At 24.8% G+C, this 16,241-nt stretch overlaps 1 protein-coding gene across 4 annotated transcripts in view; it reads left to right on the top strand.

Moving 5' to 3' along the window:
• LOC135931530 (protein farnesyltransferase subunit beta-like) overlaps positions 1-15,339 on the top strand; it is a 34,078-nt gene extending 18,739 nt beyond the window's left edge. Inside the window, exons 6-15 of one of the 4 annotated variants that reach the window (XM_065468720.1) lie at positions 3,682-3,778; positions 6,046-6,140; positions 6,194-6,208; positions 6,258-6,324; positions 6,385-6,514; positions 6,763-6,919; positions 8,215-8,259; positions 8,328-8,397; positions 14,967-15,072; positions 15,142-15,339. In XM_065468720.1, the coding sequence (XP_065324792.1) occupies positions 3,682-3,778; positions 6,046-6,140; positions 6,194-6,208; positions 6,258-6,324; positions 6,385-6,514; positions 6,763-6,919; positions 8,215-8,259; positions 8,328-8,397; positions 14,967-15,072; positions 15,142-15,255 (896 nt within the window). In that variant the 3' untranslated portion in view covers positions 15,256-15,339. Of the gene's footprint in view, positions 1-3,681; positions 3,779-5,820; positions 5,992-6,045; positions 6,141-6,193; positions 6,209-6,257; positions 6,325-6,384; positions 6,515-6,762; positions 6,920-8,211; positions 8,260-8,327; positions 8,398-14,966; positions 15,073-15,141 lie in introns of all 4 variants that reach the window. The other 3 variants (XM_065468719.1, XM_065468722.1, XM_065468721.1) reach the window with 3 other exon arrangements.
• Positions 15,340-16,241: the final 902 nt, after the last annotated feature.

The following is a 16,241-nucleotide window of genomic DNA, read 5'->3' as shown; positions in this document are numbered from 1 at the left end:
TTGCTAAGATTGATCTTTACCCCTATGTTCATTTACGTGGGATTCACCTTTACTGACACTTCATCTTCCTGCACTGCTTGTTGGACAACGCCTCATTACATGATCACCGCCACAGGACCAGCACGACATTCTTTGTCTTGTATCCCAGTCGCTCCCTCTGTGGTCATAGAAAGAAGGTGTTGGCCTGTCCTGCATAGTGCCTCCATCTGGCGCATTCATCCTTCGCCCGTATTTCTATCTTTATTATTTTATTCTTTTAAATTATCACAATTTTTTCTCTTGTGATTTATTACAAGTTGTTTTATTTATCCCATTCAATTAAGTTTTTCTGAAATTCACACTTATTTTATTTTCCAAATTTTAACAACTTATTTCTAAATAATAAATCATATTGTTATTATAATTATATAGCAGACATGTCAAATCCAAATAATCATAAACTTTTTTTATGTTTAGCAAGAAAATAAATAAATTCTATTCCCCGGGTTTGTGCCTGAGCACAAAATTGGGCCGTAAATTTTACGACCAAGCAAATTAACAACACTATCCTAAACCAGAGTTGTTAACGCTCCTTTTTAAAAGTAGCTAGCTCCTGCTCCTACCTTCTCAAAAGGAGCTAGCTCCTTCTTCATAGCCGCTCCTTTGATTTTCATTTTTTTTAGTAAGTAAAATCATATTTTTTTTATCATAAAAGTTTTATTTATATTAAGTGGTATATCAAAATATTTATAATCTTTTATTAGCTTTTAAAAGTAATAAATTTTCTAAATTTGAATCTAACAATCCAACCTGTTTAGCAATACTAAACAGGCGCTCAGCAGGAGCACTAGAGGGAAGCGGGGTATTATATTTTATAAAAATATTTTTTAATTCAGGAAATTTATAAAAAATAGTTATTTTGATATCATTATTTAAAAAATATTTGTCCAATATATAATCTTCCTAATACTCAATTTCATGGAATCCAAATAAATCTTTCAAATCATTGCAGGGTTCACATGAACTAATAGCTATTTTTGCATCATGAATTTGTTTTCTTAAAAAATTAATTAATTTGTATTTTAGTTTCATATTTTGTGCATTTTTTATCCATTCCCAATTTAATTTGAATGCAGGATGGATAATAGCCGCAATGATATTATCACAATTATAAACATTTGAAAATCTGCAATAAAGTTATTTAAATAGATAATTTATTTTTCATGTCGATTTCTTCTTCTATGATGTCTGGATCCATAACAAAAACTTTTTATCATATGTCTATAATATGAATATAAATATGATTACAAGATTTTCCAAGAAATTTTCAATATAATAAAAGAAGAAAATATTGATTTTTAATATTTTAACTGATTAGATGAAAAATCATTATAAAACTCCACTCAATATTTAATATTGCATAAATTTAAATAAAATAAAATAAAATTTCATTTTTATTAAATTTTAATTAACAAATAAATAGATTTATTAATATTTAAAAAATGATTTAATTTAAATCAGGAGTGGGAGCTAGTCCCTTTTAGGGCTGGAGTGGAGGGGCGCCGCTCCACCGCTCTTTTAAATTTAATGTATAAATTAAATTATTTTTTAAATATTAATAAATCTATTTATTTTTTAATTAAAATTCAATAAAAATGAAATTTTATTTAATTTAAATTTATGCAATATTAAATGTTGAGCCCGAGTTTTATATTGGTTTTACATCTAATCAGTTAAAATATTAAAATCAATTTTTTCTTTCTTTTTATATTGAAAATTTCTTGGAAAATCTTGTAAGTCATATTAATATTCATTTTATAGAATTATGATAAAAAATAGTTTTTGTTATGTTAGACATCATAGAAGAAGAAGTCGAAATAAAAAATAAATTATTCTATTTAAATAACTTTATTGCAGATTTTCAAATGTTTATAATGATGAAAATATTATTGGAGCTATTATCCATCCTGCCTTCAAATTAAATTGGGAATGGATAAAAAATGCACAAAATTTGTAACTAAAATACAAATTAATTTATTTTTTAAGAAAACAAATTCCTGATGCAAAAATAGCTACTAGTTCACGGGAACCCTGTAATGATTTAGAAGATTTTTTGGATTATGAAATTGATCATCAGGAAGATAATATATTGGACAACTATTTTTATAAATACAATACCCCGCTTCCTTAGTGCTCCTGTTGAGCGCCTATTTATTATTGCTAAACAGGTTTTAGGGGAGAGGCATGGATGTTTGTTAGATTCAAATTTAGAAAATTTATTACTTTTAAAAGCTAATAAAAGATTATAAATATTTTGATATATCATTTAATATAAATAAAAAATTTTTGATAAAAAAATATGATTTTGTTTCGTGTACTTTAAAAAAAAAGGTTATGGAGTGGCACTCCATTACTTGGAGCGGGACCCAGCTCCTTTTAAAACTTTAGTAGCGGGAGCGGTAGCTAGCTACTTTTAAAAAAAGGAGTGTTAACAACTCTGCTTAACTCTTCATATCCCTAACCTAATTAGCTGCTGGATACCTAGTTTGTGATATTAAGCAAAATATTACCGTAAGCTAGCATTTAATTTTAATAAGCCGGTCCGAATTTCTAATTTTTAAGATCGGCCCAGATTTTTAATATCATACTATTTTTGGCCCGGGCCGGCAAGTCTCTGCTTTAAATAAATCTAAATTTGAAATTTGTTTTAAATTCAACCCTCGAAATGTTGAGGCTTCAAATAATTCTAAAAAATAAAATATATTTTGATTTGCATTTTAAACATTTTCCCCAGCTTTTTGATATTTATGAGAAGATATTTTAAAAGCTTATTATGACTGGAAAAATGTTTATAAGAAATTGTCTAAAAAATATTTATTTTTACCTAAAATTTTACACATTTATTATAAAATATTTTAAATACCAAATTGGGAGATTTTAATTGAGGTTTTTCACATTGCCTTCAAATATGGTTGTATATATAAACTTTTTTCAATAAACTAGAAAATAATAATGATTATTTCAACATGAATTTAATCCTCATATTCTCAATCCCTGTTAAAAAAAATAGTTATCCAAATAATTTTTTATCTGAGCATTGTAAAATAATCTATTGTAATCGTTTCGTTTTCATCTCACTTCATGATATTATGGTGTCACATTTTCTTTCCAAAATGGACAAGTCCAGTCCGACCGAAGATCGACTAAAAACAGATAAAATTCACTAACACTAATCGTATAATACAAACAAAAACGTTTAATATATTATTTTAACTCATTTTCTTCAAAATAAAGTTAAAATATATTTCATCTTTACTGAAATCATAACATATTTATATTTGTAATATATATTTTTACAAATTTGCTTAAAAAAATTCGAAAAAAAGAATTACAACTTAATGCTGCATCTTTACTGAGATAATAATGTTTAAGAAATATTTTAGTTTTTTGGCTGCTGGGTTTTATTTTAAATTTAAAAAAATTGTTAGTGGTATTTTTTTCAGGGGAATTACTTTCAGCAATATATTTTAAAATTTAAAAAATGGGGTTCCTGGGATATTTTTTCAGGTGAATTATCTTCCAGAAGAATTTTTTTCGGGTTATTTCTCTTTAAAATTATTTTCCGCTTACCCTTTAATTAACATAAAATATATTAAGTACAATTGTTATATTACAATTTATTCTATTTAATAATGTCTTAAGGTGGGCCAGGTCAAATACCACATTTGGCAGCAACTTATGCAGCAATTAGTGCCCTTTGTACATTAGATAATTTTAAAGCCTACGAAATTATCGATCGGTAAATGGCAACAAAACTACACTATTTTATAACAAATTATACCACTTTTATCAAAATAAATGGTAAAGTAAATAAAGTTAGCAGGTTTTGAATGTGATATTTGGAAAAATGGAACAAGTATTTTTAATGGAAACTAATATTTCAAAGAAAGCCGTAAACATTTTTAATAATCTAAAATGTTTATAAATCCTTAAGCAACTGAAACAAGTTACAACCATCTTTCAGGAACATCATTTATTAAATCTGCCCAATCTATTATCATTTCATTACATACAAGAATGTCTCACATTTAAATCTTTAATTTTTTTATTTTATTTATGTTAAACAAATGTTTTCGTATCATTGATTTTGCGTTTCTATTCCAATTTTTCAGCAGTAAGTGCGATGATAATGATAAATTGAAAAAAAAATGTAAAAATAAGTCATTTCCTATATATAATCATGAAATTATTGTAAAGCATAAATTTTAATTAGGGTATCGAACCAATATAGGTATAACGGTTCAGTTCTATCTTTGTTTTTATTTTAAAGTTTAAAACGGTCTAGTTATATTATATACTTAAACAAGTTTATATCGGTTCATTTTAATTTAGAAATCTATATCCGGTCTTTTCATTTCGTTATAGTTTTCATAAGTTTTGAATATTCTTAAATGCATTATATGTTTTATTAATTGACCAAATAACGAGAAAAAAAGTTTTTTAAACCTAAAAATTAAAAGAAAACAAAAATATTTTAACAATTTAAAAATAAAAACCAAACAAAAAATTTTAAAGAATTAAATATAATAATCAAATATTTGAAAAACTTAAAAATAAAAATTAAGGAAAATGAGTTGAAATTTTTTATTTCATTATAAACAGAAATAATAACGAAAGAAGTAAAAATTAAAATCAAACAAAAATATTTTAACAATTTAAAAATAAAAACCAAACAAAAATATTTTAAAGAATTAAATATAATAATCAAATATTTGAAAATTTTTAAATAAAAATTAAGGAAAATGAGTTGAAATTTTTTATTTCATTATAAACAGGAATAATAACGAAAGAAGTAATATTAAACACAATTTTTTTTATGCAATTCTTTTTTTTAACTAGATGAATATATCTTATAGTATAATAAAGGAAAAACATGTATTATTTTTTAACAGGTTTAAATCGGTTCGAATTTATTCTACGTTTCGGTGTTAGCTCAAAAAAATTCTTATACCGGTTTGGTTACTGTTCGAAAATTTATAACGGTTTATTTCGGTTTCGCGGTTTATTTAGGTTTGGTTCGACACCCTTATTTTAATCATAAAAAATTTAATGAAACATTAAACAATGATATAATTTGAGTATTTTGATACTACTGCCGTTATCCTTTTAACCATTCTTTGAAAATGAAACCTGTGTATTTATCTCATCCAAAAAAAGGCAATTGATTTCCTAAACCAACATCCAAGCTCCAAATTTAGAAGGAAAAAAAATCGTTTTTTCGACCCCTCATTTTAATCACAAAATTAATCTTTAGCTTGAATATATATCCACTCCACAGGCATGAAAAACCATCTGTCTTTATGTCTATTTATCAGAAACTTAGTTAATAGTGGAACAGAATTTTGATGTGAGCTGTAAAAAAATGAAAGGATTTATTTCCAAGTGTAGTTAATTATTTTTATTTTGAGTTTGTTATTATTTTTATTATTAATTTGTCTAAAGTTGAGCTTTAAAAAAACTAATTTAAATATTCTCCAAATCGCGCATGCCTTCCTTAACTACGGTTGCGTTTGTCCTACAATGTTCAACATTTTCTTTGAAGTTCTATCCTTCGAATGCTCCGCTATACCACCGAGAATCTAATCTTTAGTTATAAAAAGTTAAAACAAGACTTCATGTAAAATCAAATTATGTATTTTTTAAATCTTTTATAAAAGATTTTTTAAATATATATTGTCCATTCTTTCTTTAACAATTATCAGTTTATCCTTATCTCCTTAACTTATTCCCTAATTATTAACTTTAAATTTATAAAAAGAAATTTTTTATCATATCAAAAAGAGAAAATCTGCTCAAATTTTTGTACAATATGAAACGTGAAGACGGTAGTTTTAGTTTAAACGATTCCGGGGAAATTGATATAAGAGGAACTTATTGCGCCATAACGGTTAGTAAGTTACTCAATATTTATCGCGAGGATTTATTTTACAAAACCGATGAATGGATAGTTAGGTATTATTTAAAAAATTGATTACCTTTGTTTTTTTTTATAAAAAATATATGAAGGCAACAAGGGTTAATCTTAGGGCGGCCTCTCCAAAATAATGGTCCTCAAATTTGTTACACCAAATTTAAAATATCTTATCATATGGTCAATATTAGTTAATTCATATTCTTTTATATGATAATTAAATTTAACTAATGGTTCATCAAGAGTTTTGCATACAAAGTAATTTTAACCTAATTTAATATAATTATCCTAACATCCTTGGTTACAGGGCCGAGAGAAATCTTTGCATTTTCTAATGAATTACAAGAAGATTTTTTAAATGTTAAGATCATGAAGTCATTTTATATATAAAATATATATATTGTAACATATCTAATATAAATTGGTACAAAAAGTTGTCAAACATATGAAGGCGGATTTTCTTGCACACCCGGAAGTGAAGCTCATGGTGGATATACTTTTTGTGGTTTTGCCACTCTCTTGTTAATGGATAAACAACATTTATGTGATATGCCAAGTTTAATGGTTTTTTTACCCACTCTTATATTTATTATTTAAAAACTTGAAAACTGTTTTTAGTAGTTGATCTCGATTTTATAAATAGGATATTTATTTAGCCATGAAACTTAAAATTCCTGTTTTTAAATCAAGGTTACTAGGCTGTTATAAATTTATTATTTTAAAAATATGGATATGCTGATTTCGCCACGTTGTTACGATAATTTTAAAAATAACAAGATGATAATAACTTCTCTTTTTTTTTATCGGAATAGAGATGGTTGGTAAATAGGCAGATGCCAATCGAGGGAGGATTTAATGGCAGGACGAATAAGTTAGTGGATTCATGCTATTCATTTTGGGTTGGAGCAATTTTCCCTCTCATCTTCGAAGCCCAATATCTTAAATCGTGCAACAATACACAAAAATCCGGTTCATATTATAATTAATTATATAATATAAAATAAATTAGAAATTTTAAAAATCCTTTTTTTAATTAATAATTTACTTGTTTCTTCGTTGATATTTTAAAATTAGGTTGTGGATATTATAAATTAATGATCTGCATCGACCCTAATTTTTCAAGCCCGGCCCGAATTTTTTTTAAAAATTTGTCCTGCCCGGCCATTCCCTAACAAATTTTTTATTTGTCCCGAAAAGCCGAAACAAAAATAAAAATTTGTCCGCCCGGCCCAGTCCGAAAATATTTAAATATATAAAAATTTATTTATTTTTTTTGTAAAAAAAATATTCTATAAATAAATATTAACGCCTTGTTTCTTGCAAGAATTTTAAAATATATCAATATATTTGAAAAACTGTAATGATATAATATTTAAAAATTTAAGCCCAACCTGGTCCGGCCCGAAAGTTTTTAAAAAATATAGGCCCCACTCAGCCCGACCAGAAATTATTTTTTACAGGGCCGAGCCGTGATTTGCAGATCTCTATTATAAATCTAGATATGGATCAGTACAGTGATAGTCGCTAACTTTTTTAACTTGAAGAGGCACACCTTTTTAAAAAAAAATATCCAAAATGAGCAAGAAAGATAATTTCTAAAATTAGTCAGATTCTATCTAAAATTTGCAAAAACTGAAATGAATATACATTTTTTAATAGTGGGCCATCCAAGTTTTCAAGGGAATTTGAGCTCTCTGGTCCCCTAACGTAAAACATTTATGTTCCTTTCTAGATATTTGGATGATATTTTTATAACGTTCTTTTACGTCCCCCAGTTTCCATAAATTTAGAGATACGCTGCTGTTGACTCTTACCTTTTTAGTTACCAAAAGTATTATTAAATAAGATACGATGACAAAGCATAAAGATTACTACTATAGGGAAATAATTGATTTTTTTTATTTGCCATAATATACAAAATATTAAGGTGATAAATCCCCCCCCCCCACCCATCTCAGGCCCAAACAATCAATTTTTTGATAACATGCTTAACGACTAAATTTTTGTTAAATAAACCAAATTTTACTAAATTGCAATAAATAAAGCACGGAAACATCAATTTTTTCATATATAATCATAAATAAACGACGGGATTAAATATTTTAAAAAAATATAAAACAAACGCTTTGTTTTTGTGTAAAAGAAAATGATAAGGAATCAATGCCTCCCTTGTCGTCACTGTATTATATTATTTTGGATATTATAGTTATAAGGTCTAAATAATAGTCTTTAAAATGTAGTAAATTATATTTACTTCTTAGCAGATTCTCCTCACATTCCCTGTCTCGATAACTGGATTTTTGATTCAGGTAATAGTTAATGAAACTTTTTTAAAAAAAATCTTATTATTATTATATTTTTATCATGAAACCCCAAGAAGCTTTACAAGAGTATATACTAATTTGTTGTCAAAGTTTGACCGGTAGCTTGATAGACAAACCAGGAAAGTAAAAACCTTTATTTTTGCATGATAGGCTTTTTATATTTACATGATTAATTTAAGGGTTCTATATATAAATGCCAAATAATATAGTTGTTATTCAAATCAAATCCTTTAATTAATATATTGATCATTGTATTTATTCAAAACTGAAGAATTGCTAAAAAAAATAATAAGATTGAATGATTATTTTTTTGTATTTCAGTTAAGGGTTAGGGTGGGGTGAGGGGGGGGGGGTATGTAACATCCTTTAAAAATGTTTTTTTCATCCTAAATTTAAAAAATATACATATAAAGCGTATCACGTCAATACCGCGAAATGTATTATCGCGAATGTCGATTCCGCGAAAAGATATTATAGCGAATGCATTACCGCGAATGCATTATAGCGAATGTATCATAGCGAATATATTAGCGCGAATGCATTATAGCGAATGCATTATAGCGAATGCATTACCGCGAAAATATTATAGCGAATGCATTACCGCGAAAATATTATAGCGAATGCATTACAGCGAATGTAATACCGCGAATGCATTATCGCGAATGCATCATAGCGAATGTATTATAGCGAATATATTAGCGCGAATGCAATACCGCGAAAACATTATAGCGAATGCATTACAGCGAATGTAATACATTATCGCGAATGCATCATAGCGAATGTATTATAGCGAATATATTAGCGCGAATCCATTATAGCGAATGCATTACCGCGAAAACATTATAGCGAATGCATTACAGCGAATGTATCATAGCGAATGTATCATAGCGAATGTATTAGAGCGAATGCATTATCGCGAATGCATCATAGCGAATGCAATATCGCGAATGCATTACAACTAACATTATCACAATGCAATAGTGATTTATATTTGACAAAATTATATTTAACCCATTTATTAAGTTCCAAAAAACCAGAGAACCAGCCTAATTGTCTATATTTATTTAAAGTAGCGTTTTAAAATTATTTACCTCTAAAACACGTCACTTGTTATTTATGAAATTCGTATTTTATTAAAAAATATGTGTAATTTGGTATACTCAATTTTTTTAACGATTAGATTAAGTCGTTTTTTACAAAAGACCCTATTAATAAATATTTTAATATTTTATATTTTAAGATCTAATAAAAGTTAATTTTTGCCCCAACAAGCCCCAAACCCCAGGCTTGTAGATTATATTGGTTTATTAAGTCTCCTATAGGATAATTGTTATTATCAATAATACACCATTTGTATATAAATAATTCATAAAAAATTTCAAAATGTGATATTTTATTATAAAAAATGTTTAAGTTTTAATGAATTTTTTAATTTTTTTCTAATTCTTTTGATTATCAACCACCAGAAAAGGTGAAAGTTAAAGGGAAAAAAATAGAATTTAAAGCTATAATAGCCAATGAATACTTATTATATCATATTTTTAAGCATAATATAATTAATTCGACCTAATTCTACTAGCCCCTAGTTACAGATATGACTAACCCTTTCCAGCGCTAAAAAAATATTTTGATATTAGTTGAAGGGGAACATTGGATTGAGACCTCTATCTTATTAAATCTTTTGTAATCGTCAAAATTATTAATTTTATAGCTTTAAAACATAAAATCTTATCTTTTTTAAATTTAAACATTGTTAAATTTAAAAATAATAAATGCCAACTCCTGTTTCAAATATAAATCTTAAAATGATAAAAAATATATTTAATTATATATTTTGGTGGTTTCAATAGAGATGATATGTGAATTTAGTTCAAATTTAATATTTTGTAAGTTATTTTCAAATCATATTATTCTGCCTGAAAGGGAATGCCTACAATAAATATTTTTAAACATAATGATTATGAGACTTTCTGAAATGGGAAAAGAAGATTTTTTAATTTCATATTCTGTCTATTTAATTATTTCTAAATCTCACTGTGCAAATTGGTTTATTATTCATGATACTGTTTAAAACAATTTCAACTTTAAGAGAGACAGAAGGCCACAAATCCATATTTTTATGCCGTTTAATATTATAGTGAAAAACATTTTAATTATGCTTTAATATTATTTACTTATCTTAAATTTCGTATAAAACAATTTATAAAATACAGAGAAAATAACGAAATTTGAAAATTTAGGGCAGGGCTTTAAATAATCAGAGCTAAAAAATGCAGACCGAAGAACACAGGTATATTAATTTACGACATTTATATTATTTATTTTATTACTAATTATGACATTGAAATATGTTAAATTCAATTTTGTCTGTACTGTAAAAAATAGATAAATATTAATAAAAGTATAATTTTTTTTGGCGTTGATAAAGCTATCCTTTCAAAAATAACCCAACGGCTGAAATAATATTTTTCTATCATTTTTGGAAGTGGATAAAAATAAAGTTATTACCAAACTATAATTTACTTCTGGCACCTTACTTTAAAAAGATGAAAGGTGCAATAATTTTTTTTCAATTTTTTTAAAGATGATACTACGAAATAAGATTTATAAATAGATTACATGACTTGTTTATTAACTCATATTTTGTTATATTATATTACTCTAAAATAATAATTTAATTTTTTTTAAATTCTGGAATCCTAACTGAACTTGGGATCAAGACTAGTGCCTGAAATCTAACTCGTTATATTAAAATTTATTAATGTTTACAACCCTTAATATTTTTGATTAGTAATTTTTTTAAATATCACTTTCGCGTTTCAATTTATATATAGAATTTAATTTTATTTATAAAACTCTTCATATATTATTAAAGATCAATTCACTATATTGCCACAAAAATGAATTTTTCTAACCAAAAATCTAATAAAAATAATATGAGAATACAATTACAATCTGCTAGCTGCTTATAGAGTTTATATTTTTACTAAAAAATATAAAATAATATAAAAATATATATTTGCTATTTTATTTTTTTATTATAATTGAATACATTATTGTAAAATTATATATTTAAATTAATAAAAGTACTTATAATTTTCTTAAGGTTTGCCTTTAACGTTCGCCATAACCCCGTTCTCCCCTACAAGTTTTCAATAAATTAAAAGGAAAAAACTTGACGTTTAATATTTAAAATGAGTAGATGAAAAAGAGAAATCTATTTTATTACTTAGAATCTTTTTTATATATTTTGAGTCAAAAAAAAGAAAAGCCTTAGCCTTAATTTCAATAAAAAAATGTTTTTAGAGCCAATCCCCATTTTAACTTAATTTTCAGATTCAACTAAGTCAGTCGAAAAGTCAATAAATATAAAATTGTAACTTTCATGTTTAATATTTAAAATGATTAGATGAAAAGGAGAAATCTATTTTATTACTTAGAATCTTTTTTATATATTTTGAGTCAAAAAAAGAAAAGCCTTAGCCTTAATTTCAATAAAAAAATGTTTTTAGAGCCAATCCCCATTTTAACTTAATTTTCATATTCAACTAAGTCAGTCGAAAAGTCGATAAATATAAAATTGTAACTTTCATGAAACTCCATTCGCGATATGATAATGCATTTGCTATGCGATAATTCATTCGCTATAATGGATTCGCTATAATGTATTCGCGATAATTCATTCGCTATAATGCATTCGCGGTAATGCATTCGCGATAATTCATTCGCTGTAATGTATTCGCTATAATACATTCGCGATAACATTTTCGCGGTATTACATTCGCTATAATATTTTCGCTGTATTATATTCGCGGTAATGCATTCGCTATATTATATTCGCGATAATGCATTCGCTATAATATCTTTTCGCGGTAATCGACATTCGCGATAATACATTTCGCGCTAAAATTTTCGCGGTATTGACATGTAACCCATATAAAGATCTTCTATATTCCTTCAAATTTAAATAAGTTCTTCACACAATTTAAGGAATAAATTTAGAATGCGATTTTGACTTGAATTTTTTCATGACATTTTTATATATTTAAAACATACCCTGGATATACTTTCTAATCTAAGTATATGTTATATGTAAACGAATTTTTTTTAACCTTTTTGTGCATTACTTGTTTTAAGGTAAACTGCAAATACTTAGGTAAAAATTTTCATATATTATCTATTATTTGTAGTGAGATTCATTTTCCTATGATATAAATAACTTATAAAAAATTAAATTATTAGATATATTCAATAATAAAGAAATATACATTAATAGTTGAATTTTCTTTTATCTCATAATAAATCGTTTAAATCCTTTAATATAATTATATTAAAAATATTTAGAATTAAATTTTAAATTACAATAATATTAAATCCGTAAGATGGCGTATTATTATTTTATAAAAAAATTTAAAAATATTTTTTGTTATATTATATTCTAAAATCATATTGTATTATTACTTAAAAAGTAAGCTAAATTCTATATATTATCTATCAAAAATTGATTTGAAAAATTCCAAGAACAAATATAGGTTTTTATTAATTATATATGATCACATTTTAATGGTTAATGTAAGATAAATTAATTTTTTAAAATAATTTTTGCATACTTTCTATTGATATTTTCCCTAAATAGCCAATTTGTTTTTATTGCCATTATTACAATAAATAAATAAGATATAACAGAAAAATGTTATCAAACATATAATGTTTGTAGATAATTTACACCTACCATAAAAATGTATAAAGATTTACCATTTTTAAGGGAAAATATATTAGATAAGGGATTCTGGATATTTTAAATGACATTATATTTTATTTGTAAAATGATATATTGATTTTAAGTAATGAATGTAGAGGTGGGGGGGGGGGGGGGGGGGTAGGTGTATTTGTTTGAATTTTCAGTTGATTTCTAAAGACTTTGATTTGCTATTCTGAGATATAATTATTTGGGGTTTTAACGTGGGCTAATATCTAATGAGAATTGTTGGTGGGTTAAGCGTCCATGTATTTCTTTTTCTATAAATTTTGTTTTGTAAACTTAATCATTAAAGTAATATAATTTGATTGTTTAAATGATCATAAAAAGGGTCTTTAAGTGTAGAGGTTATAAATTATATTATGAAAGTTGAAATACATTATAAATGTTTAATTATTATCTTTCCATTAATTAAATTTTTTTATAAATATAATACTGTAATATCTTCATCAGCTTCAATTGAAAGGTTATTTAGTCTTGGTAAAATGCTATGTATGCCAAAATGGCTAAGGTCGAATACTAAAGTATTTTAAAATTTTGATTATCTTATAAAATAATAAATCTATTTTAAATACTCTTTTACAAATAAATATTTCAACTCCCATTAAAAATACTAGTCTAGGTATATCTACGCTAAGAATGGGCCATTAATTACTAATATTAAAATGCTTAATATATTAACTCATCATTAAATATTTTATTAATTATTGTAAATATTCATTCTTACTAAATAATTATGTTATGTTCTTCACAAATAAATAATAAATAAATAAACTATTCTAATTTAATTGGTAATGATAATTAGATGCAAGTATCTTTTTGATATTTTGAAAAAAATACTAGTATCTGCATCTAAGATTAATTTTTTCACATCTGTATCTAGATTCTTAAGGACCCACCCATGTAATATAAATATTATCTTACGTGATTATCCATTTCTGATTGAATATATTAAGTGTGACGACTAGAAAAAAATCTATTGTGAATGTAATCTTTTAATCTAATAAAATGAGGTAAAAAAAGGTAAATGAATGAATGCCATCATGTGAAATATTTATATAAATATGATTCTAATTATATAAATATAAATTAATCATTTACTATAATACTTAGATAAATCAAGATAAATAATATTTAAATTATTTTATTTAAATAGTAACTTGGTATTATTGAATATCATTTGACCCAAAATAATATTTTATATCGTAATATTAACAATATACTTTACCGGCATGACTTTGTTTTAAATATTATATATAGCACTCCACCATGCGTATGATAATTCAGCATATTAAAATGAACCTTTAATGTTTTAGGAGTAAATTCTTGATATATAACATTTTTAAATGATTATTTTTTTTTATAATAGTATTTTATAATAATACACGCCAACTTACGGATTTAATATTAGTGAAATTTAAAATTTAATTATAAATATTTTTAATATAATTATATTAAAGGATTTAAGCGATTTATTATGAGATAAAAGAAAATTCAACTATTAATGTATATTTCTTTATTATTCAATATATCTAATATAGAAATTTTTTATAAATTATTTATATCATAGGAAAATCAATCTCACTACAAATAATAGATAATATATGAAAAAGGTAAACTGCAAATTTTTATTACCTTAACATTTGTAGTTAGTCAAACCGCTTGTTTTTCGAAAATTTATATGTGCAATTTATTTTTTAGTAGAAACGACTCTACCCTTTATAGAAATCTCTGGATCCACGTCACATTTTATTTTAATGTTTATGAAGTTTAATAAATATCCCTCTTTAATTTGCCATATTATAATTAGTGATATCTTTACTATTTATTCTTTCTTTATTTATTAGTTCATTTTTAAATTTCATGTGTATAAAAGTTTTAATTTTTTTTAGCAAAGTTTCAATTACACTCGATTAATTTTTATATTTTTAAGACCTAAAGATTATTATCACACATGTTACGCTTTATCTGGCCTTTCTGTTGCTCAACATTCATTTAATAACAAACCATTCATAATTGGAAACCCAAACAATGATTTGGTAATAAATAATTTTGTAAAATATATATATTATTTGTTTTTCCTTAAAAACCTTCATGAATTATATTAGAGTTACATTCATCCTCTTTACAATTTGGAGATCAACGCCGAAAGAAAGGCCAAATCCTATTTCAGTAAATTACCATTGCCTCAAAAACCAAACATTATTCCACAAAAAAACTAATTAATCATTTGATAATATCTATCTATAAATTATAAAGTTATTTACAATTAAGAATTTTATGCATGCCCTTAACTCATATGTAAATTTGGCAAAAATAAATAAACACTTTTTTGAATTCTATTATTTTTTGATATTTACACTGAAATATATCCACAGGCAAATCGGGCTAAAAATGAAAATGTTAGAATTTAATAACCCATATTTAATAAAATACAATTCCAAATAAATGATCACTAAAAAATCTTATTCTGCTGAAATGATTTTTTGCTGAAGCATTAAAAATTTATTAGAAATATCATATAAATATTAGAACTAATCATATTTAAAAAATGATAATTTCGGACACAAATATACAAAATATTTAAGCGTGTATATAATACTGTTAAAAGATATAATATTAATATCTATTAAATCGGTTTGTATATCACAGTAAAATATAGAAAAATATATTATAAGATAATTTAAATCAAAATATTGTTCATAAATAAAATTTAATCTTCTTTGCGATTGCATCAATTTTTCCATGATTTGTTTTATGCTGGGATTAAATCTCGATGTATCTTAAGTAATGATAGTCCATTCAATCAATTTTAAGATATCGTACTTTTGAGATAGGTTTTTTTTTAATGAAGAAAAGGCCCTCTCATTTGTGCTTGTACTAATTGGTATTGTTTCCACAATACAATCAATTTAATATAATTGAAAAAAAAAAAAATTTATCAAATGAAAGGATTGAAATAAGTATTTAGCATGCTTTGATAAAATATATAAATAGATGAGTGATTAATTTTAAGCATGTTTAACATCCAGAAAATAAAGATAATAATTTATAAAATATTGTCATTAAATAGATGAGTCGATAAAATGAGATGTTAATATTAATTATTTACCTAATTTTTAATTTATAATATAATTCTTGAATAATATCTTATGACCAGTTGAAGTATACCATCTTTTGACTGTACCAGAAAATCAACTTTCACATA

This window comes from Gordionus sp. m RMFG-2023, chromosome 1, assembly GCF_954871325.1.
Source record: "Gordionus sp. m RMFG-2023 chromosome 1, tfGorSpeb1-WG-v2, whole genome shotgun sequence".
In the NCBI taxonomy this organism is placed as follows: domain Eukaryota; kingdom Metazoa; phylum Nematomorpha; class Gordioida; order Chordodea; family Parachordodidae; genus Gordionus; species Gordionus sp. m RMFG-2023.
The sequence above is the reverse complement of the archived record's forward strand: the minus strand, read 5'-3'. Positions and strand labels throughout refer to the sequence as shown.